Here is a 25,838-nt window from a genome sequence, read left to right on the forward strand (position 1 = left end):
TCATATCAACACTATTCAATAGCCACATAAACATTTTTTATAGTCACGTGCAATTTAGAGTTTCTAAATTTTAACTATCGCATGTACTCTAATGGTACATTTTCACTCTCGAAAATATTAATATTTTTAAATTTTAAAATATAATTATTTCAAAAAAAAAATTTCAAAAAATAAGTTTTTGTACCAATATAGCCAAACAGTGCCTAAAACGGCTATATGTCAGTAGGAATATTTTAAAAAGTAAATTTAAAAAAAAAAAAAAACACTTTTCTCTTCTTCTTTTTTAAACTTTTTATTGCCCAAAAAAGCCTTTAAGGCACTATTTGGGTTAGCCATATAGTGCCTTAACGGCTTTTGGTTCAATTATTTTGAAGAAAAAAAAAAAGAGAGAGACAAAAAGAAGCCAAAAATCTGTTTTTTTCCTTATTTTTGTCAGGCAAACATGCCCTGAGGAACAGTGTTCTTGGCTAAAACACTGTTTGGGCCAAAATAAAAAAAAAATAAAAGAAAAAAGGGTCGCTCCTTTCAGAGATCCATTTCCCAACCCAATGGGTGGAGCCCAATTTCTGACGAGTCCATTTGGAGGGGTCTAATTGCGAAATTTTGGCCCAAAATGAAGTTTGTTACGAGAAGAAATGTTTGCTAAAGCTGCTCTTTTTTTTTTTTTTTTTGAGATCGGGGATGAGTCCATCGGTTTAATTCAATCTGCACACATATATTTTTTCTTTTAATGTGTAAAGTAACTAATATTTTAATAAAGTAAATATCATAAATAAATAATATTGAATTTGAGTCAAGTTTACACTTATTAGGTTGAAAATTTTTCCAACCAGGTTCAGGTTACATCACCGATTTAAAAATAAATAAAATAAAAACCATTATTCAGTACGTGTTCTTTTTGCATTGTTACAATATATTTGACAGTTGGGGGTTGAATTTGTTCGAACAGTTTGGACCTTGAATGGATGATAATATTCAAAATGAAGGCAATAATCTTCCATTATTGGATCACACCTTTTTGTTTGAAATTTTAAAGAGATTAGAGGTAAAAATAAAAAAATAAAAAAAAAAACGAAAAGCATAAAAATGAAAAATAGAAGATCACATTTTGTAGAAAGCATCGAAAGTTCAAAACTTCAATTGAAAAATAGGAAATCACATTTTGTAGAAAGCATCAAAAGTTCAAAACTTCAATTTCTCCTACTTTTGGCAAGGGAAACAAAGAAAGTTGAGCAGAAGAAGTTTCACAATCTCTCTACTTATTCTCTCTCCCCTCTGCAAATTTACCAAACAAGGGATAAACATACACCCTCCCATTTCATCCTTCCATCTTTCTATGTCATCCATCCAAACAAAATGTTACTTCAATACCTTCTGGATTGTGGAAATAACAGAAATTAACCAAGTTCTCACATTCATTTCATCATCGAATAGTACTCTTGGCAGAATTAAGTTTTACACTGAGCACGATCGCCCGCGATATCACAAGTTTAGTCACAAGCATAGACCTCATGGTCAAGCTTAATATGTACAAGCTCATTTGGTTGGTAGCTAAAGAAGCATATATAAGAAGGTATAACCATTTAAATGCAGTACACTGGGGCATTGGCAGGCCTGTAGACAAAAGGTCTGATGGTGTGAAAATAACCTGATGGATGATTGTAACTGAACTTGACACCGGAACTGCCCTCCCCCAGATGGATACAGTGCTCATCGAAGCTGCTGATAGGTCTTGCCAAGCAAGCATCCCAACGGTCACTCTCTGGCATTGTCTCCGCTACTGTGTATATCCCCTTAGAATTTGTGAATGCCTGATAATTAAGAACTTCCCCAGACTTTGTGATGCAAAGAACAGCTACCTCAGCACCTATCAAAACAACCAAAAACCAAATATCGTTCACATAGAACTCATAATTACAAGCTACAATTGAAAACAGCAAAAGTTTTACCGGTGCTTCATAATTGCTAATGTAGTATTATAGACAACATTCATGGCTCTTGTAGATTTTACTTCCAACCGTAACCTAAATTACCTAATACCTAGCTGGGTACATTAACTCTATTGACATCGATATGGAAATAAAATCATTCCATTTTGTTATTCATAGATTTCAGTCAAACCTAAGTATAGAGTCTATACAAGACGAAACAGGATTAATCACAAAAATAATAATACTAATTTTAGAAACATGATTTCTTGAATTCTGTATGCATACATGCAACAAAATATGCTCATAAATAAGTTTATAAAAAAAGAATGCAGAAGTGACAATTTTAACAACTAAAAGACATCCATCCTCAAAAATTGCTCCTAAAGGCCTTAAGAGAACCAAGCCTGTCTATAAAAGACCATTACCTATCACGATTCCTGCCAATGCGGGATGGTGAAACTTGTAAGGCCATGAACTGGTTAAACAAAAGCTAAGCTATTGCATAATTTAGATTTAGTCACTGTCATCACGCATTTATATGATTGGTAGTGAAAAATAATATCAAACATTGCAGCTTCTTGGAATTAGAGGGCACAGATACCGGCAGCTATTACTAACTAGGTTGTCGATGTTCTTGTCAAATTTGAGTAAAGAAAAAATAAATAAAATATTTGTTGGCACAATTCACCAGATACCAACCCATCATAATTAGGTTTCAAGAATTTGTTTACAATACAAAATCTCTATTTTTCTGATTTTACAATAAAAGATCTCTATTTTACGGAATCACCTTCAACAATGAAAATTTCCACCCTTTATTTAACACTATATCTATTCTGCCACTAAACCCACTAACCTTTGGTGTTTATCACTGGTATATCCATTAAATAGGATGGTTTTGCGATAATAATTTGGCCTGTGTGACCTCATATAAAGCTTTTGCAACCACACTCCATGTTTGGGCCAACAGCCAATTAGAGTGACAAGGCAATTGATAAAGCTTCATGTTTAACTTACCACTTCATGGATAACTAGATTTGAAAACCATGAAACACGTCATATGCATGCGCGAACACACAAACTATTATGGTTAAGAGCAGGAATCTGTACATGAATGAACACACTACACATTGTTACACATAAGATGAAACGTGCTTTGCTCTCAAATTACACTTGAGAGTAGTATTTCCTACACCTAGGCAGTAGCCGTTCATCAAGTTTTGCCGAGAGGTATTCTTCCCTTGCTCCCTCCCACTCACTTTTTTCTCCATTGAATTAGTAAAGGTAAATCACAATTATCCAGTAGCATAGATAATCAGGAGAGCCAAACTGACTTAATAAAATAATAAAAATTCAAATGAATGATTCACCATGCTGGACTCAAACCAAATGAGCTAATGGATTTTGTACTCTAAAGCTGGCAAATGAAAGAAATAAAAGCATACAAGGTTTAATTAAAGTTTGGTTTTGTTCAACTGTCATTCCAGAAAATCAAATTAACTGGGATATATTTGTGTAAATATAAAATTCATGCACATTAATATAAGGATTTGAACTTCAGGTTGAAACTTCGATCACTTAAAAGAATAAAACAAATTTGTGGCATTTAAGGGGAAAAAAAAAATTAGGGGTGAAGTTCTTTAAGTTTCCGGAAACAGATGAAATTTAACATATACTCCTGCCTACCAAAAAGAAAAAAGAAGAAAAAGAGGAAAAAGGACAATGTCTTGCACCCAACAATCTTCTCGAGCAGGACCATTTGGCAACTTTAGTTCACCAATTCTTGCATTTGATAGTGAGCAAAGTTGCAAAAAAGTTCTACCACTACCAATCACAACAACTCAATCTATACGACTGGTAAAAATATCTTACCATGACAGAATTGCTGGTCCAACTGACCATTAAGGATTGCAAATGCAACCAAATTATTGATCCAAGTCAGCCGATTGGCATAACAATGCAGGGCAGTGTTAAGACTGGTTTATTAATCCATACAAAGGGTTATTGCTTGAGGTTCCTGTTGCACTTTGTAATACATGAAATCTTATCCTATTAAATGTAGATCACCAATGGATATGAAAAATCTCACCCAACATTAAATGATAATTACATTCTTTGAATAGTAGCAATGGCCTAATAATAATTTTCCAGTTCCCTTCACTTATCAAAAAAAAAAAAATAATTAAAAAATAATTTTCCAGTTCCCTTCACTCTCTTCAACATATCAGAGGCTTAGAGCATATAAAATCCATCATAAACACTCGTGGTTACAACCTTTATAGCAGTGCAAATCATGCAAATCAAACAGAAATGAGATCCAAACCATTACAAGTTTGCACTCCTTTTTGTGAACTTCACCTAGAAAAAAAGGGTAGCCTAGCGCAAGAGGCTACCGCCACTGGTGAGTCTAGGGAAGGTCCGGAGTACACGGCACAGAGGCTATTTTCTTTCTCGAACCTACGACCTCCATGTCACAATGGTGTAATCTACCCATTGCGCCAGATCCCACCCTTGTGCATGGCGCAACATATAGGTGATTGACATATATTAAAAGGAAAATCACCTTCATTTTATCAAACATCCTAACTGCATGATAAATTCCCTGTAGCTAAAACTACCCATTAATAAATTTATCAGCACCGATAAGGAAGATATTTTCATCAGCCCCTCCAACTTAAGATGAATACTGAGAACATTGCATATATGACGCTAAGAAAAAAAGAAGCATTTAATCCTTCTTTCAAAAACTAAACATTATTATGGCTAATGAAATTAGGAAAACATATGTCCCTTCGACATTGTATATTGATAACGAGCAAACATAATATCTTTAAGACAGCTCAACATCATAACCCCTAACCTAACCCTATCATGCGTCTTCCAATAGGAAGTGTCAAGTCGAGGATGAGAAGCAGAGCTGGTTGATAAATCTGTGTGGTTTATACTGAATAAGCTTGTTCTAGCATGGGAGTGCTAAACATGTAGTATCATGACTTATCTCTTAAATCGATATTTAGAAGTTTAAAATGTATAACATCGGCTATCTAGAGGAATCACAATTCAAATCCCAAAGTGTTAAGTTGAGGAAGGTCTTAATTAAAATGGTTGTTTAGGAATATGAGTGCTTTTGTTTACATAATAAGTACTTCTTATAGGAGGCGGGTTTCGGTTTAGTTATGGTAATCTAGCTTTTTTGATGTCGTATGAAGCCCTAGGCTTTTATACTAGAATATGGCTCTCTCTGAAGTTATCGTTTACAAATTTTTTATCAAGAGAATCACTAGCTTGATCCCATATTTATTTTTTTAATAAAGATATCAAGAGATAATAAAATATGTATGAAAAAAAAAAAAAAAAAAAAAAAATACTGGGTATTCATGATGAATAAGGGCTAGTGTTTGCAAATGCCAAATGACAATAACCCATTCAATTATAGCTTGTAAAATGTAAATACCGTGCTCAATTGAAATTAAAATCATTAAAGGTTGCAAAATGATTATACCTAACAAATCAAATGTGGTATTTCCGATGAACCCCAAATAACCTAATCAACATATTATTATCACGAATTTGATCAAGCCCACGCAACCCTTCTCTACCTAACACCCCCATATACCAAGAATTTAAGTTAGTAATTGACATAAAGCAAGTTTAAAAGAAGCCCGATATTTTAGTAAGCATCGATGAAGAATTATCAGCCAAAAACAAAACCCAGTACAAAATATTGAACGAAGTGCAACAATCTACGAGAAATATCATAAATTAGAGAGATATATATATATATATACGCCTTTCAAAAAAAAAAGATACATAGAGAGAGATAGAGAGTTGGAAAGGACCTTCTAAGACGTGATCTTCGGGACCAATGGAGGAATCACCACATACGTCACAGACAACTCTGCCATGGATTTCACCAGTCCAAGCACTCACACCATAAATCATGAAGATTGTAGAGAGAGAAAGTGTCATCAACAGTTTCTTCAAGTCCGCCTCCATTGCTGTGCCCTCCTCCTAAAGTCTTGTTCACACACTCAACAAGTTCTCTCCTTTCCGACGACATGCTAAAGTGGTTGGGTCTCTCCCCGGTAACCGGGTGACCCGGTTAAGCTGTACGTTTTGGACCATTGGTTTTGGACTTATTGAAAAAATAAAAAATAAAAAATGAGATATCCAACGTAAGAATTTTTTTGTGGTCTGCTTCAACTTATTTTTTAGATAACCATTAAAGCAATATTTAATTTTAAGAATTAAGAATTTTATTTAATTTAATTTTAAGAATTAAGAATCTTTACCATTGGATCGATTAGGATGTATTATGTTACCAGTGGAAGATAGGTAGATAAATTATATGGTCCAAGAGTTCTCTCTCATTATTTTAGTCGGATGAGGATTAGTGATGAATTCAATAATATATAATACATAATTTATATATATATTTTAAAAATGAATTAGTTAATAATATTTTTAATTTAAATTAGTTAGTACTTATTTAATGATTTTTAAAAATGTATTAGTTAATGATCATTTAAATATTTATTGGATGATAATTAAAAAATAACAGCATTGAACTATTTGAAAAAATCTTAATTCGTAAATTTGGTCAACAATTCGATCCATTATTTCACAAATTGGTAATGAATTCGAAAAAATTTAATCCGTTAAAATCGAATATTAGATTAGGATTGATACCTAATTCAATCCGTAGACCCTATTTTATGATTTAATACTACACATTAATTTTTGAAAATATATATATTTTATTTAAATCATTTAATCTTTAAAAAGTATAGAGTGGAAGTATAATTATTTCTAAATCATTCCAAACCAATGGTGAACTTAAGTTTAATTCGTCTTATTAAACGATGACAACGCCGAATTAAGCCCAAGCCCGAACAACCTAGCTTGGCTGGGTTAATTTGCGGTCCTAATTTCCCATCTCCATTATCCTCAGCCAGTGCGAGATTGCAAAAAATCATCGTCTTATTCATGGATATGATTCTCTATGAACCCAAACAGGTTCAGTCTTCAATTTTTTTTCCCACTGTCTCAACCAGTCTTCTCCGTCACCATCCTTTCCCGGTTCGAGGGTTCAACCCATTTCAGCATCAGGTGACGCTTAACTAGTTAACTCGTCGTCTCGTCCACCCTCTCTCTCTCTCTCTCTATATATATATATATAATATGTGTATCTGCGGTTTCTCTGCCGCGTGATTGAAACCTATTCGCAATCTGAGGTGCGGAAATGTCGTGATTCCTTTTGGTTCGTTGGGAAAAACTATCTGAATAAAAAAATACGTAATTGATAAAATTGTAACCTTTAGCGTTATTTTTGTTAATGAGGACTCTAAATTTTTTTTAAAAAAAATCGGGTTTAAGTGTATGGGCCAGTTGGTTTTAGGGTTTCACTAAAATGAGGATTGAAGAGGTATCCTCGTTGACATATTCTCATTGATTCTTTTCTTAAAAAATGACATATGAAATTTGTAGTCTTGACATCTGAAATTTGTTGCCTTTGGAATTTTTTGGATTTTTTTATAATTGTTGTCTTTGGAATTATTGAATTCTGATTCTTTATATATAATGTGTTGTGTTCAACATTTGGTTGCTTTGTTCCTGTTGGATTTTATTACTGTGATTATTTATGGTTGGCCTTTTGTTATTATTTTCTTTATCGTTTTCCTCTGAATTGTCAGTACAGAGGTAAATCCAAGTCAATATGTATTCATGTGATCATTTAAAAGAGGTGTACTTATTTATTGGAATCTCTAAACCTAGCTACTTCATTTATGTGGTGTTCACATTTTAGTTTAAGGATATTTTCCAGTAAAATGTTTAAACAGTTGTGTTCTTTTCTTTGGATCTGGACACATCCTTCAAGCAGTTGCTTCTAGGTTTTATTTAGTTTTCCTTTTGTTTTTGCTTATATTGTTTGCTCAGGAGGAAAAGAAAAGAAATGAAACAAGCATGTTTTCTTGTTATGATTTTTCTGATCTTGTTCTATTTTGCATCCCTATGAAGAATGATGTAAATTTGAAAGTAGTGAACTGATCTCCATTGATGAGTACTGATTCCGAGGGATTCTTTTATTTTGTAATAACAAACACAACCCTTTTAGGTGTCATTTTGTTATTGTGGACTTTCTTTGTGGATTATTTAACAGAAGCTTCAGTTTCCTTACTGCATACTTCAGCTATCACACACACACACACATATATTATTTTAAAATGTTGTGTTGCATCCCAATGAAGAACATTACATGGATTGAAAGTACAACAACAACAACCAAACCTTTTCCCAATTGCTATCATATCTTTCTTTACTAACTCTACCTACATTAGTACTTTCAATCCACATGCCTCAGTCAATAACCAGCTATTGCTGCACCTCGGTTAGAACCTCACTAGCTGTGTCATTGCCCCAAGCGCAAAGATAGTGGACTGATATTGATTGATGAGTATTTAGTTCTGAGGGATTGGTTTGCTCTTTCAACTTGTTTTATCTTGCTTGCATATCTTACACAGGCGACATTGTTTTTCAAACTCTGATTACATAATGTGGAGTGATACATATGATGAAATGCTGGGTTAATTGTTACAAGCTCAAACAATTTCACTATAGTTGAACAGTTGCTTCTCCTTTACTATATGTATTCTGTGCATTATTTCTTGTCATGGAGGGTGCAAGAAGATCAAGCCCAACTCTGCCTCTATCTGTTCAGCACTTCTCGAAGATGATTGATAAGCGGCAATTATTAATTCCTGACTGGAAGGTGTCCGTGTATATGATTTCAGTTTTTCACAATAGTTCTTTTCTATGTTAGGAAAAAAAATGTTGTCCAAATGTTCTGCATCCCCATGAAGAATGTTTAACTTATTAAAAGTAGTGGACTGATTTTCATTGATGATTCAACAATTCTGAGGGATGTACATGTCTATTTTGGACCTGACTATAACTTTATCCTATCTGAAGCAAGCAACTTTGAACTTCTGAATTGGAATCTTTGCTATATCCACGTTTTCCTTATTGCACTAATGTTCTTTAAATTACAAGATCAGTATCATTCCCCATATGAATGTAGTGTGAATTAGAGAAGAATTAGAAGTGGTGGACTCGTCTCTCTCTCATAGTTGTATAGTGTGATGAAAAATCGATACTGATCAATGTCAGTGAGTTCTTCTAGACGAAATTTTTTCCTGGTTTTGGTTTTATGGTAACTTACCTTTAAGGAAACGGGGTGGAGTTAAATCGTGAATGCTTCTTTAGTGGTGTACATATGCTAGTTCTTTGATAATTACCTTCAATAAAGTGTGCAGTCATTTTTAAGTTGCTGATAACATGCAATTTCTCTAGTGAAATTATATTGTCCATGCATTGTGCAAACAATTAATTAGTGTACCTCGCTATGTTTCATAAAAATAGGATCCTGACTCGTTATCAATGAACATTTATTTATTTTTTCCCGTTGATGTAATTGACAGAGCTTATTAAATCCTGAACGAAACGTTAAGTTGATGTCTCTGTCTGTGTTTCCTTCTTTGCCCTACCATTAAAATGTGTTTTTAGTCCATATGAAGAAGGCATTGCATATTAAAAGTGATGGATTGATTTTCCTAAATGGACTATAATTTTATTATCAGCTTTTGTTGGGTTTTTAGTATTTTGTTCACTCTTTACATACTACATTGGCGGTGTATTGCGACACACGCTTCTTTGGTTTGTGAGTATGCATTAATCTTTCCCCTTGCAGATTCTTTCTTGTAAGTATGGCTTCATGTTCAACCTGCGTGGAATGACATGATGCATTAATTTTACAGTAGCTGATGGGCTTTGGACCAGAGCAGAACTTAAATGCATACGAGGCTTTCTCTCGACTCCTAGTTGATTTGCAATTTCTTTTCCCTGGATAAGATCTTGTCCATTTATTTTTGTATATCTTATGCAGAATTGTACAGTACTTGGATCAAGTGTAGCAGTAATATCTGCTAGATCACCGGTTCAAGTTGAAAGAATATATATATATATATATATCATATCAACTCGAACTATTACAGCTGCAAATGCTTAGCTATTACAGCTGGCTACTAGAACTTTAAATGGTGGAAACATTGATTGTTGAGTGGTCAACTCTGTTGTGTTCTTCATTGCCAGCTTGGAATCATGTTAAAGGTAAGATTTTTGGGATAACAAGGTTAGTCTTGACTATTGATCCTGTATTGTCAGTAATGGATCAGTTATTACTTGAATTTGGAAGCATTATTTGGCTGGATGCTGGATCAGTTTTTATGCCAAAGAATTGTTACTGTGAAAAGCCTGAAGATTGGAGCTAGAGCTTTCAGCATATATATATATATATATATATATATATATATATATTCAGATCTCCTCTGTAAGAGAGCCCTCTTTCTGGCTACTGAGTGTGTCAGGCTCGTTCAGTGTGAACTTATTGCTCTATTCTCGGATTGTTCTTTTGCCAATCAATTGTAAGCATTGAACTTAAAATGACTGGCTACAAGCCTACAACAAATGTACAGACTTTCGCACATACATTGAATAGTGTTCTTGGATAAAATAATAAATACAAAGCCAACAAATACAGTGCAGAAGCTAGCAGCAATACAAAGCCTAGGAATACATTAAGGCTAATTAGAATTGGATTGGGATTGTAATTTCATAAGATTGCAATCCCACCAATCCAATTTCAAAACTTACAGTTGGATAAAACTTTTGAATTAAAGTGCAATTGATTTTCAATATCAATTTTATTATTTGGATAAATTATGATTTTGAATTGAATTGAAAACCATTAATTAGTGTAAATAAATATGTTTCTATGAATATATACATATATAGGGTTAAGTGCAAAACCCCCCTCTACTATTGATATAGTGCAAAAAAGTCCATTAAATCTCCCTATACTATCAATTTGGTGCAAATACCTTCCTTATTCGCATAAAAAAAGACTATAATATCCTCTTGTCAATAAAATGAAAGAATATTAAAAAAAAAAAAAAAAAATCAGGCAATGTAAAATTACAATTTTAGACAATTTCCAAACTCACCCACAAATCTAACATTTTTGTGACAAATATATCCTTAAAAATATTCCTATGACTTTCAATTTAAGGGCTAATTGAGTCATTTTACTATAATCAATATCCATCTCTCTCAGGGGCAATAGTCCATGGTTGCACAGACCCACTAGTGAAGCTTTCTTTCCTTTTTTTTAATTTATTATTATTATTATTATTTTTCTCCTCCTTCATTCTTTTCCCTTTCCACATCATATATGCTATATGTTTTCCCTTTTTATGCAAATTTGATATTGAAAAACTCTTCCTGCTGCTTGAGGGTTTACTGAAATTGACAACTTGTTGTACTATTTTCATGTTATTTGTGTGGTTTGGTATTATTTGTTGATGTTATTTGTGGCATACAGTTTGTTACCAATTAGTTGGATTTGATTATTTCTTCCTTTGATTTTAATTTTTATTTATTTATTTATTATTATATTTTTTTGCAATCTGAGATGTTTCTTTATTTCATTTCTATTTTTGGCAATCTGAGATCTTCTATATAAATATCAATAGCAATATTTTTATCCTCTCACTGATTTTCCTCAAATATGATTTTGCCTATTGATTTTCCACAAAATTTCCTAAATATATATATTTACATATGCTTAATTGATGCCCGACTTTAATCACCGTCGCGCCGTTAATCACCGCCTTCACTGCCACCATCCGAACCACCATCACCGTTGGCGTCAAAATCACCATTACCATCTTCGTTGCTGCTCTTGCAATGTCATTGTTCAATAACAACTCCATCACAGCCCCTTGGACGATGCAATCGCCGCCACAAATCCAAGCCAAGCTCTTCGTTAATTGAGGAATTCAATCTGATTTGGTTGTTCATTGTGCAATCTGATTTAGCTCTGCTAGATTTGGTATTAGAGAGAGAAAGGTGAGAATTTTAGAGAAATAAAGGGGGTGAGTGAAGAGGAAGAAGCCAAACTTAAGAGGCTTATTTTTTGCGTCTTCGGTGGCGGCGACAGCAATAACGGTGGCGATTTTGATTATACATTTGTTAAGAGAGGAGGAATAGGAAATAGAGTAATACTCCTAATTTTAAAAGGATAGTATTAAACATTTTAATTATTATTTTATTATATTTTTGTTTAATTATTTATTTATTTATTTGCTTAATTGTTTGATTATTTGCTTATTTACTTAATTGTTTAATTATTTTAGTGTTTATTTGATTTAATTGTTTAATTGTGTATTTAATTGCATTATTAGGTTAATTGGTTATTTAATTAAATTAATTGGTAAATTGTTTTATTTAATTTATTTGCTATATTTACATTTATGCTTAGGTGGATTTAAAACATGAATTTAACGTAGTGTATAGATTAGGGTTTTTTATTCTTTTATGAAATCACGTTGTGGCCGACTAAGATTTAATTAGGGTTTTTCGTCTCTAATTATAAGTGAACTTAGGTTTTATATTTGTCTATAAATATACTGTTATAAGTCTGCAAAGGGGTTGTAGAACCCTATTCACGTACAGAGATATAAAGAGAAACAGGGAGAGAATTGTGAGAAAAACAGAGAGATTTCAGTTAGGGTTTCGGCTGTGAATTAAAGGACGGACCTAGAAGGAGGGAAGGTTGAGCAGTAGAAGGTTGACAGTGAACAGACGTAGTCGGAAAACTTAGGAAGACGACGACAAGGTTTTGATTCAAAATCTCACATGCAAATTTTATTCTTTCTCTTTCCCCTTGACCTGTGTACTGTGCATACCTAGATGATCTCTAGGAGTTTAATCAGACATTAAATGAATCTTGTGTTAAATTAATCACCTGTATGTGTTTAATGTGATCTGGAATAGCTCTTGCAAGTTTAAGTTTCATTGTCTGATCGTAAAGCATAATGAGTCGGTAATTGTGTTAATTATTCTTTTTAATGCAAACTGTTTGGAATGAATGACTGGGATGATACTGGATATAATTAAGACTCTTAAGTTCAATGTTAATGAAGAACAGAATGGTCGAAAGTGGCCGGAGATGAAGCAGAAGGCAAGAAACGGTTCAGGGCTCTCAAAGAGGGAGAGAGTCGGTTCCATGGAAGAGGGAGCCGGCTCCCTCAAGTGAAGAGCTGGCTTTGGGGGATTAAGAGCCGGCTCCCACCCCTCTACAACTGGCTCCAAGGCGCATGGAGCCGGCTCCATACTTGGTAGAGCCTGCTTTCAAGTTTTAAGAACAAGGTCTCTTATATTAAGGCATTTTGGGTTTTTCTTTGGGCGATGTTTGGACGATTTAAGTGTTCTGAACTGTTTAGGGAGTATACTGGGGGTTCTAAATCATAGTTTCATGGAATATTAAAACCTCTTATGGCATATTTTATACCTTTACACTAATGGATGGAACAGTAGATAAGTATACAACTTTGCATGCTGTTAACGGATGAAAGAAATTTAATTACTTAATTTGATTTTAGCAATTTAACGGACAATGGCATGATTATAAACCTTGTTTTGGATGCACAATAGGGTCATTAATTCATCAAATTTGATCTATGCTTACTCTGGATTCTAGTTGCTGAAATAATAAACTCTATTCTGCAATTATATGGATTAATATTTTGGATTTTAATTTTTGAACTATTATATTATGTTCTGTAAATTATATGGATGTGATGAATTGTATGCACCGGTATGAGACGATGGCATACTAGGGATGGTCTAGCTCAAAACGCTAAGGTCTACCTTCTTGGAATAAATGAATGGATTGTAAAAATTGAATCCTACTTATATTTAAGTCAAATCAACTGAGTAAATTGAGTGACTACCTGGATTAATTGTTATTTGTGGTCAAGTCAGATCAACTAAATAAGTTGAGTGACTAACTGAATTATAAATCTTATGTCAGATCAATGAACAATTGGATGACATATCCTGATTTTAGACGGACTTTAAATATATATTTATGGTACCACGATATGAGATTGAGTCTCAGAATCGTTGGTTAGGGAGTGTATATGCATTGGGATGCATAGCTGGTTATGACGGTTGAGGTGTACCCTGTTAGATCTAGGTACTCATGCCCACCTTTGGTGCGTTTTGCATGTTGCCTTCTATTCAGGTTGAGACCCCTTTGTAGTCTAGTGATAGTCCCTTAGTGTGGATATATATATATATATGTGTGTGTGTGTGTGTGTGTGTGTATGGACTAGATAAATATTGTTGAGACATTTAGGATGTATCTGCGTATCGGGTCTCTGTTTGGATTGTAATTAGAATAGAACTTGTTCGTGGGCCTGACCCACTTTCATTTTTCAGGTATCGGACGGTTCTAGTCTTAGGGCTTGTTCGGGCTGAGCAGAGACGGTCATTCACTCTACCGACGACGTAGGATTTCATTCCATATTTTAGATTTGGATTTTATCTTCAGTTTTTTTTTTTTTTTTTTTTTTTTTTTTTTTTTTTCAGTTGGGATTTTATTTAGGAGTCCACTAGATGGATTCCCGAGTTGTACTCTTGGAGGTTTTGGAAATGTTGGATTATATTAATCTTTAACGTTTGAGGATTTTATACTTAGAATTCTTTCAGTTTTATTATTTATTTCTTAAGTTTTTTTTTTTTTTTTTTTTTTTTTTTTTTTTTTTTTGTATTCCTGCTTGTTTATATATTAATTGTTTGATATTCCCTCGGGTTTGGGTTTGGGCCTGATCAACCCATGTCTCGGAGTCGAGGGGTATCACAAATAGGGTATGGGGTAAGGGGTTACGGGTAAAATAGGAATAAAAAAGGGTAAAATGGGGTTTTTATATTTATTTTTTGTCTAAAAGTAGTCAGATGGGCTTATTTGCACATTTTTTAAATTTCATAAATTGAAATGCACATTTTAAAAAAAGAATGGACTATTTATGCACAAAACCTATATTACTAGAGGTTTTTTTTTTTTTTTTTGCATTTAACCCCCCCCCCCCCCCCTAACACACACACACACACACACACACACACACACGAGCACATGTACTTATAAAGGCATATACATTTATATAAAAGGGTAAAATGCAAAAAAAACCCCTTGGACTATAGAGAAACCTGCAACTAACCTCCTTAACTTTCAAAAATGCCAGAAACCCCTGAACTATGCAAAATTGTTGCAGATGACCCCATCTATCCAATGTCCTGTGATATATGACTGTTAAAATTGGTTTGTTAAATTTAAATGACCATATTGCCCATAGAAGCATGAAAGAACAATAATGCCCTTAGTTTCTAATTTCTTAAAATGGAACACCAACACAAACATGCCCTTTATCAAAATTTTCCCAAATTGACAACTCTGTAACTGCTAAGGTTTGTCTTCGTTTTCAATCAGCCATCGTGCTTTCATGCCAATCAGCTGTGCATCTTGGTAAGGGTTTCGTCAATGGGGAGAGATGACCGAGGCTCTTAAATTAGACCAAGAACAAATCAATATCCCATATTTCAAATTGGAATCTAATTCTTTCTTAATCAGTTTCCATACATATAGAAGGTCTGATTTTTCTTAATCAGTATCCCATACCCGTCTAATTTAGATAATTCTTTCTTAATTTTTTTGTTAGCCCCAGAATTGAGATGAATTTGGGAGGAAAAAGAAAAAGAAAAAAGAAAGATAGAAAGAGAGAAAGGGGAAGGGGATTAGAGAGATGGATAAATTTCTTGGATAGGAGGAAGATTGTTAGTAGATAGGTGAGAAGCTTAAGCATCAACAACCAGATTGATAAGAGTTTAAACGACTTCAGCGAAATTTCAAGGACCCAAATTAATGTGTTGTTCCGGCGAGCTTTGAGCTTCGACGTCGATGAAAACCGGCCAAAGCTTTGGGCTTTGACTTACATGAAATCCGACGTGAGCTTGGACTGACCTAGCAACGAGCTCCGTTCATCTAGTTCCGGTGAGTCTCGACTGACCCAGTGCTGGATTTTTGAATGGCCGGATCCGGCCGGGGCAATAATAACCGAGTTTCTCTCTTTGCACTCTCACATATCTGCAATTGTCTTACACCCATCTCATCTTCCTCCTCATAACTCTTATCACTCTCTTCAACACCATCATTTCCGAGTTGGACTCGGACCGAGTCACCAACCTTCTCAACCTCCAATCCCGATCTGAATCCAGGATCATCTACCTCAACATCCAACTCCTCAATCAGTTCATCACCTCTCTAAACCGTTCCCGCAACCTCAAGAATGATTTGCTTCAGATTGGACGCTGGAGGCTTCTCTCGATTGGCCGAGTCCATGGCCGATTTCATTGACTCCAAAACCAAGCTCAACATCAGTGTCTGTAATCTGGGGAAAGAGAGGGGAATGAGAGATGACGTGGAGGGGTTTCAAGGTTTGATTTAATGACGAAGGTTGTTGTTGGTGAGATGATGAATTTGGGTAGTAGCACACGGCTGGGCATATATGAGTAGAGAGAGAGTCTGGGCATATATAAGTAGAGAGAGAGTGTTTTTGGGTCTGCAAAATTGCAAATAGGAAGAAGATCTGCAGTTGGTTTGGTATTGTTTGCCAAACTGCGTCGTTTTATTAGAAGGGCAGCTTTGTCTTTTTTTTTTTTTTCCCGGTGACCTGAGTGGGTAAATTGCAACAAATTCAAAGTTGAGGGAGCTTTGTTGTAGTTCAGGGGGGTTAGTTGCAAAACTCCATAGTTCTGGCGGGTTTTTTGCATTTTATCATGTATAAAATTAACATATATACACACATAAATATATATATATATATTTGTATACCTAGAGACAATTCTGCTACATTGATCCTAGTGCAATTCTGCGTAAGATACATGATTTAGTTTCCATGCCTAGAGTCAGGATAAATGGCGATCAAGACAAAAGAATAATGAGAAGGAAAAAAATAAACAAATATACACATGTCTGAGCAAATTTTGAACTTTAAAAAAAAAAAAAAAAAAAAATTCCAAAAAAAATCAAGTAATTGTTATAAATAAAAAAGATATGAACAAAAGGCTTTAAACAAAAACTCGAGGCGCCAAAGTGACTCGCCTGGGCTAACCTAGCGCCCAAAGACTGCGCGGTGATGCAGCTGGCGCCTTAATTATGAAGGTATGATGGCATTTTCATTTTTATTTATTTATTTAAGAACATGGGTTTGCATCCATCTTATTTTATTAATAAATTATAATTAATGTCGCCTTTTTCTTTGTCGACGTACTTTTCCATTAATCCAAAAATCATTTAACTCAACCAACTCAATCTCAATTCTGGCAGTATAATAGTATAATTTATCTCTTTTTATTTTAAAATGAAATATTAATAGCATGACATTCATGTAAAATTCGTATATGCAACATACTATTTCGTATATGCAATACTCATGTAAAATTCATGTAGATTTCGATAACGTCCTTGCAAAATATATATATATATATATATATTAAAATAAAGAAACTAACATTATATTTTTGTTGTTATCACACCCTCGAATTAATGATGTTACCTTGTAAATGTGATTGTGTTGTATAAATGTAAGTTCGTGATTTAATTGCATAACAAAGTATCTCTAGCTAATTTTTTATATTCTAGACTTGTGCAATTCGTTCTAAGTGCAACATCATTATTTCAAAATCTAATGTGCTACAACACCAAAAACCTAGAGTATATGTAACATTCATGTATATTTCGGCAATATTTGTGCAATATATATATATATTAAAATATAGAAACTAACATTATATTTTTGTTATTGGACATAGCTGCGTTGACAAGGATCCTAGAAATAAGTTATTGAGATCATTTGAATGGTACATGTATTGTATTATATGGCATACACGTGCTCTTAAAAATAATAATAATAATAAAAAATTAAAAACATTATATTTTTGTTGTTATCAGCATTCCAATTAATAATGTTACACTGTGAATTTAACGGTGTTGTATAAATGTTAAGTTCGTGATTTAATTGCACTAACACAAAGTCTATTTATCTAATTTTTTATATTCTAAACATGTGCGGTACATTAAATCCAGGTGCAACATCATTATTTCAAAATCTAATCTGCTACACCACCTAAAACCTATAGTATATAAGATTAATGCATGCGATATATGACAATATACTAACTAGCCGTGCCCTTCATCTTCCCACAATTTTATACTACTACTGCTTACAACTTCACTCTTGGCGGTTCCAATCCCCAAAAACACACACACACTCTCTCTCGTTCTGTTCATTTTCTTCTTTTATTCTTCTTAATTTCAAGCATGGCACAAGAGAAACAAAAAGCAAATTCTATATACGAAGCAAGAGATGATGAAATGGTTTCTGTGAAAGATGGGAAATCCAGAGTAAGAATCGCAAGATTTCTCAGACCATGTACCAGACATGTCCGTCAAGCTGTTGGTATTCCTCATACTCCATTGCTGTCTGAAATTTTCTCTCACGATCTTCAACAATGGCCGTCACAGGTTCTCTTCAAGGGTTGGAAACAACCCCAGAAGAAATGGAAAGAATGGGTCGACCGTTTGGCTCCAAAACACGGTGCCATTTGGAATCAAACCGGTATATGTGATGCTATCATGGCTTCAATCTATGAAATGCGTTGCAATCAGGATTTACTACTCGGGTTATCGGAATTTTGGTGTTCTAAAACAAACACATTTGTGTTTCCATGGGGTGAAGCAACGATTACCCTAGAAGATGTGATGATCATCGGTGGGTACCCAGTTCTCGGTAAGCCCGTGAATAGTCCTCTTTCTGGGGGACTAGTGAAAATCGAAGAAGCCATGAACAAACATCGAATTGAACTTTGTAGAAGTAAAGCTAAAAAGGCCACTCATGGTGGGTGGCTCAGCAAATTTATGGAGGTAGAGACTGAGTATGAGTTTGAGCATGTTGCATTCTTGTCACTTTGGTTGTCAAGGTATGTGTTTCCTTCTCTTCCTGAAGAAACCATTGGAAAACATGTGTTCCCAATTGCAGCCCAGTTGTCCCAAGGTGTACAACTTGCTTTAGCCCCTGCTGTTCTTGCAAGTCTATATCAAAACTTGACAATGTTGAAAGAAAAAGCTATGGTCTCTGCTGAGTCCATTATAGTTTCAGGACCTTTACCATTGTTGCAGCTTTGGGCATTTGAAAGGTTCCCACTTGTGGGACCGAATCCCCCTAATCCACTCAAACCCGGCGAGCCTAGAGCTGCTCAATGGCACAAACTGAGTTCTAAAATCAATTTACCCCTTGTGAGGTCAGCTCTTAGGCTGCCGGAAAATTTTAGGTGGAGGCCTTATGCTGCTGATTTGAAGAATTGGCGTAATCCTTCATTTTACAAAGAAACTAAACAGTTGGTGTTTAATGGATTGAGTTTGGATGAGGAATTGCAATCTTTTTTTAGATGCTTACAGGTTTCTGAGCTTGTTGGAATAGGTTGTAAAGAGAAGTATATGCCACACCGAGTGGGGATGCAGTTTGGAATGGATCAGGATCTTCCTTGTGATGGTTCTAGTTCTGTTTTCACTTCTTCAAGTAGGGAAAATGTTTTCTTTGTTCCACCAAGAAACTTCGAGCCTGGTGTTTCAGTTAGGTACTTCAATTGGTGGAAGGATTCTATGTGTGCTCGCAAAGATGCAGTTCATGGTGTCATAGCACAGAAAAGAATTATGAAGTCTAAATCTTTACTGTCAGCTCAAACAAAAATGAAGAAAAAGGATTTAGGTGCCTCAGTTGAATCAAAAAGTCTGAAACGGTGCAATACCATATCAAGATTTTCAGGAAAATCTGGTGATAAGGGAAGCCTTAAGACTGCTGCTAGTAGAATAACTACGAAATCAAAAACATCTCCATCAGTTGGGGCAAAAAATTGTAAGGATGACAGCCATGCTGCTGTTTCATCAAGGACACAGAAAAGTCCTGAGGAATTATTTCGGGTTTCTTCAAAATCCAATGTTGAAGAGAGTCATGCCTCAGTTACTCCTTCCAGTAATATATATCAGGATTCAAGTGATGATGATAATATTTTGCTAGCGGATCGTTTGGCAAGAAAAGCCAATTCATGTAAACTATTTCCTAGAGTTGTCAATGAGAATAGGAGAAAAAGAAAATTCCTCAGCACAACAGAAGAGAATCCACAAGGGAAAGCAACCATCGGATTGGTTAAGGTTGCCAAAAAATTGGAGAGAAAGGATGATGATTCCATGAATGGACCCAAAGGGGTTGCTACAGATGTGAAAAGAAAGGCAGATCAGTCTGCGAATGGACTCCTAGGGGTTGCTAGAAAAGTGGAGAGAAAGGCTGATGATTCTGCGAATATACCCAAAGGGGTTGATAGAGATGTGAAAAGAGTGGCCTCTGATTCTGCAAATGATCCATTAGACTTTGTAGTACTAAGCAAAAGGATGGAACAGAACAAAAGCTGCAGAGAATCAGTTAAAGATGTTGCTAAAGAAGGGGAGGGAAAAAAATTTAAGAAGGCTGGAGAGTCCTCTGATAATCCTATAAATATTGATGGCTGCGTGAGGATTTCAACAAGTAGAGTTCAGAAACGTCCTCCAGATCTAGAAGAAAGGGTTCAGATTCTTCAGAAGCTAGAGGAACTTTTGGGGGTGGAGAGATACTAGTTGTTTATATGATCTTATGTAATGGTTCTCTAACATTTCTGTTCATTTTTGCATATTTTGTTTGACCAATATGGGAACTGAAATTTGAAATTCTGTATTTTCTGCTGAAATTCACAGTTAAATACTTCTACCTATGCACTCTAGGCATCGATGAGTTTGTTAACAATATACTGAATATTTATGTTTTAGAGATTTAAATCTTTGTAAAACTATGCATCTGTATTTTCTGCGGAAATTTTGTGTTAAGTTACTTGTGCTCACGTACCCTTGACATCAATGATTTCATTAGCAACATAGTAAATATTTAAGTTATAAAAACTGGAGAAGGCTTAAATCGTGATAAACTCGTTCTTTACTGTTAACATTTAAATTTAGACTCATATAACTGTGTTTTTGTTTATATATAGTCGTGCAGGCGTGGCACTCTAATCGACCTGCAGCTTCAGTGTATCCCATTATATAACACCATGTTCATGGACATTTTAACTTTTAATTCATAAAAGTGGTGCGATAATACCCCAAAATGAGTACTCAGCTTTGGGGCATGTATCACCGCTATGAGAATCTGCATCTTGCATGTGACATTGGTCTCTATGAGGGAAGCGTGCTTGCTTAAGCTGGTATTTCTATTGAGCAGTCTTTGTTGAGGTAGGAATGTAGCTGATGAGTACTGGTATAACTTCAAAGTAGCATTGGATTGCGACATTTGCTTCTTCATTTTCAATTCTTAAGCTAAATATATATAGGATATATACTGCTCCTGATACCGTTTTGTTATTAAATTATGGGATATTTCTGCTTTCTCCTTTTTTCTTGCGTACTTCTATATTGATAATATCCCAGAGAGCATCTCTGGGTTCCTGAATGGTAGTTGCAGGTTGTGCTTATGGATTTCCTAATGGAAGTAGTTCTCAAGGGGCGAGTTTCCTTCATGTTCTCTCTCTGATTTATTTTCTTGCATCCCTCTGATGAACTCTTTGCAAATTACAAAATCAATGAACTGATCTAAATTGATGATTTTTTTTTTTTTTAACCAACAGGCCAGTGGTCTAACTGTACCAAGCCCCTACTTCTCAAAGAGAGATCAGGGATTCGAGCATCAGTAATATATATATACATATATATATATAAATTAATGATTTTCTATTTTCAAATGGTGGAAATGTCTGTTAAGAACTTTCTGATAACAATGAATTTTATATTGTTTTTATGATTTTGTTTCTCTGCTCCTTAAACACGCATTTGCTAATGGATCTCTGAATGAAATATATTGTCGTTGTGTTTGTGTTTTTTATTTTTCCCTTCTTGTGTCTCAACTTGTCTAGGAAACATCCCCATGACGTATAATGCATGTTACTAATTGACTGATCACCATTACTGAGTTTCTTTTTGAATAAAGTGTTCTGCAGTAACTGCGTTGCTTTTGTTAAAAATTCCATTATTTTGCTTACGTTGGCACCTTAATAGAACTTTGGTTGGTTGGGAACTTTGTTGAAGTAGGGTCTCCTAAACAGAGAAATGCTACATTATTCCTATACCTTTTGAAAAGCAACTGATAATTACTTGTCTCGTATAGAATTTTGTGAAGCTTGGACGCAAGGCTGCCATGTAAGTATCTTTTCGCGTTTCTCTAAGTGATATCATTTGCAATGCTTCTTCTTATATGGTTGGCCTGAAATATAATTATCTCAGTGTGTTTTTCGCTTCTGCCTGCCCTCTCCTTTGCTCCCAGAACCTTTGCATTTTAAAAGTAGAGGAGTGAGATTTATATCTCAAGAAGCTTTGGGAAATTTGAAATTGAGGCATAACTACATTCAAGTAGAATATATTTGAATTGTTGCAACAATTTAGATACCAATCGAATTGAGGTGTTCTGTATTTTATGTATTATCTAATTTCTATCAATTTGAAATTGAGCAAATAAGCCATCTTTACTGATTTTTATTCTTGTTAAATGGTGAAATTGTCACAAAAGCTCGAGTTCATTTAGCAGTCTCTAATGATTAAAATAAGTACAAGTTACTAAAGGGGATTCCCTATAAACTCTGTTAAATGAGTTGAAAAAAGCTACGGCACCAGTAAAGCGTTGAAAAACGCTACAGCACCAGTAAAGGTGTTGGCTCAGGTGGTGGTGGGGTGTGAGTTGGGTAATAAAATGAGTTGGTTTCTTATCATCTCAAAACAAAGAGGCTCTAGGGCACTTACTGTGTTTGTGTAAAATCATGTCAGTGGAGTTTCTTGTTCAAGATTTCTGATTGCCAAACTATTTTCTTCAGGAAAAAGATCAACTGCTATCATCCTAAGAAAACCGTTCCTAAACAATTATGCAGCTGGGATTGGCTAGTGTCCCCTTGTTTTCTGAAGTTTTTCCCCAGAATCTCAAAAAATGGTTTTGCAATTACTTGTACTAACATGTTAGAGGCCACCATTCAATACCATGTTCTACTTTATGAGTCCTTCGGCCTCTATGTTTGGCAGTGTTTTTTGCTTTTATGTTGGGTAGGATTGCAGGTCATATAGTTTTGGGCCACGTAATAATTTCTTTATTTGTAAGGTCAATTTAATTGGATCTCTATCCATTAGTCCATCAAATCTCTAGCTTACCTTTTTTATTGCGAGTTTTCCGGTGATTGAGACCATCAACACAAACTACAAAATTGTAACTCATTAAATTTACAACCTCTTTTAAGCATTTGATTATTAGGGTCTAATTAAAATTGAAAGTGACTTTTATGATAATTTCAAAAATAAGATAGAATTAACAAGTAATTATTTCATTCTGGATAATGTGAAAGCAACATATAAAATGTAGAATTGGTAAAGAATGAATATTCTACACAATTTTTTTTTTTTTTTCCTTATCGTATCCTTACCGAAAGGCACAGTGTCATGTCACCAATTTTAACTAACGTTTCACCTATGTTCTTTCCCATAATGTTCTATTTTACATATTAAATCGATAATTACATGAATGTACGTGTGGGGAGCATTAAACATAAAACATTTTCATGTTTTTGAGCTTCTTTTCATTTAAATTATTAGTTTCTAACTCTTTCAAATTTAAAATTTGTATATTATTATTATTTTTTTGAATTTATGGAATTGATGCAATGAAAATGTGATAAACCATTTTTGTGGATCACTAGAGATGCCTAACACCTAACATAATCTAAACTTGAGTAAATGAAATTTGGTAACGAAAAATAATTAAATAAGTTAAAAAGTCTAAACCTATAATAAATTAGTAAAAGAACAATGATATTTAAATCAAAATGCGGAATGAGAAGAGTACGATTTACACAATGTATTCAAGAAACGCAAACTCATTTATTTTTACCAAAACAAGATTTAAATAGTGGTCTTATTATTATTATTATTATTATTTTGCCTATTTTCATCTTCTTTAAATGAAATAAATAAATAAAATTATACAGAGACAGAGAGAGCGCGCGCAAGCATAGGGCACAAAGAATTGATTAGGGTTGGCAAATTACAACACGACACGACAATATAACACGACTTAAAAGGGCTTGGATTTGGTATAAACGGGTTTGAGTCATAAAATGGTCGACATGATTAATCCGTTTACTTAACTGTGTCGGGTTAGGGTTGAGGGGTTCAACTCGTGTAACCTGTTTATGACTCATTTAACTCAACATGTTATAATCGTAAAAATGATATATGTAATATGTTACCTGTTTAAACTCAATTACTATAGATAGTTAAATCATTTCGACATAAGCCTTGTCTATGCCTTATGATTTTTTTTTTTTTTGAATTAATTATGACAATTTTTTTTTTTACTATTTACTATTTAATTAAATATTAAATGTCTCGTTTTAATAAACACTGTTTAATAAATGAGTTAAATTAGTATTGAGGATTCTAAACATGATTATTAAAGAAATTATATTTAAATTTACTTATTTAGTAAAATATCTTTAAATCGACACAGGGCAAGACGTGGCAAACACTACCCACGAATTGGCCACCCTAGAATTGGTGGATGGTTAGAAGAATCTGCTGCATCAGCGGACTACCACATGTGATATGTACTCTACTCTAGATGGGGACATTTTTGTCTCTCTAAAATAACTAGGGTACGGAGAGACAAATATTTGCCTTCGTCCGCAATATTGGGGTTGGGGTTTTTCCAGAGCAAGGGTTTAACCTTGACTTCAGACTTCCAACCCTCCCCATCTTTCTCTCTCCTCTCATTCTCTCTCTCTCTCTTTCATGGGTTCCTCCTTCGGCTCTGCGCCCTACGCAGGACGACCGCTCTCAGACAAACTATAAACAACAGTCCCATCAAAAGTTTATCAATTAAAATGGTTTATTATTGTAGAATCAGTAATATTAGGAGAGTTGTAGAGTCCATGGCAATGGGGGTTTCCACCCCAGGCAACCCCTTTAAGTCTTCTTTCCCTTCTTGTGTCTGCCTATCTCAATCATGTTCCCTCTCTTCCTCTGTGGTGTCTTCTTCCTCCAAGAAAGCCCTTCACAGGTTTGGTTTTAATGGCACTCAGTCCTTACATTTTTTTTTTTTTTTTTTTTTTTTACGTTGCTTTGTGGGATTTTATACTTTTTGATACGAAGCTTATTCGATTTATCATCCCCATTTTTTTATTTATCGTTCTCATTTGTTGTTTTTCGTGTTTGGTTTTTTTTTTTTTTGGGGGGCGGGGGTCTTAGAATCACAGGGGGTTTTGCACGAGAAATAGACTTGCATGTATATCCATAATATGATAAGCAACCAAGAAACAGCAGGTCATAAAATAAGTCTTCATAAAGTGCAAACTTTGAGATGGATGTGTGGTAAGATTATAATGGAAAAAGAGAATTCATGATCGGATGAAGTTAGTCAAAAATAATTTTAAAAAATTAAATAGGAGAGGAGAAACAAGTAATTGGAGTAAAATTTTGTTGACTTTCATATGATCAATTGTTGGACGTTGTGATGAGATATTATCTTATTGATGTTGTATATGCTTGTAATTGGTATTGCCATCTTTCATATTTAATTAGCTTGCAAAGGAATACCCTTTTTTATAGTTTATCAATTAATCTCTTCTGTTTTTCTTATTTCTTGTTGATTAAAATTTCAGGCCAGATGTTTTGGGCAAATGTCCATTTTCCAATCTAACCATGTTTGGTAGATCACTCCATCTTAAACATTGTTCAAGTTATAACACCATGCCATCCGGTGGTTGGGAACTTAAAGTTGAGCCAAAGTCGGCGAGAAATCCTTCTGCACCACGTGCTTTCATGGTCCCACTTTTGCC

General features: G+C 34.4%; 2 protein-coding genes and 2 non-coding genes across 4 annotated transcripts; 3 read left to right on the forward strand and 1 right to left on the reverse strand.

Annotated features, from left to right (window-relative positions):
- Positions 1 to 1,388: 1,388 nt before the first annotated feature.
- LOC132308438 (uncharacterized) lies at positions 1,389 to 5,982 on the reverse strand. The gene is made up of 2 exons (XM_059806522.1): positions 5,771 to 5,982; positions 1,389 to 1,867 (listed from the first exon to the last, which is right to left on the reverse strand). Exons 1-2 carry the CDS (start codon positions 5,925 to 5,927, stop codon positions 1,584 to 1,586), a joined length of 441 nt encoding a protein of 146 aa, XP_059662505.1. The 5' UTR covers positions 5,928 to 5,982; the 3' UTR covers positions 1,389 to 1,583.
- Positions 5,983 to 7,936: 1,954 nt separating this feature from the next.
- On the forward strand, positions 7,937 to 8,011 carry LOC132310929 (small nucleolar RNA R21). Its single transcript, XR_009482759.1, has one exon. It is a non-coding gene; the product is annotated as a small nucleolar RNA R21 (small nucleolar RNA).
- Positions 8,012 to 8,778: 767 nt separating this feature from the next.
- LOC132310928 (small nucleolar RNA R21) lies at positions 8,779 to 8,855 on the forward strand. The gene has a single exon (XR_009482758.1). It is a non-coding gene; the product is annotated as a small nucleolar RNA R21 (small nucleolar RNA).
- A 9,352-nt stretch (positions 8,856 to 18,207) lies between these two features.
- Positions 18,208 to 20,556, forward strand: LOC132309936 (uncharacterized). Its single transcript, XM_059808187.1, has 2 exons — positions 18,208 to 19,103; positions 19,305 to 20,556. The coding sequence occupies exons 1-2, from the start codon at positions 18,208 to 18,210 to the stop codon at positions 20,554 to 20,556; spliced, it is 2,148 nt and encodes a 715-aa protein (XP_059664170.1).
- Positions 20,557 to 25,838: the final 5,282 nt, after the last annotated feature.

Source organism: Cornus florida, unplaced genomic scaffold, assembly GCF_030987335.1.
Source record: "Cornus florida cultivar Cherokee Brave unplaced genomic scaffold, ASM3098733v1 CherokeeBrave_3.0.0_Hap2_Chr05, whole genome shotgun sequence".
Lineage (NCBI taxonomy): Eukaryota > Viridiplantae > Streptophyta > Magnoliopsida > Cornales > Cornaceae > Cornus > Cornus florida.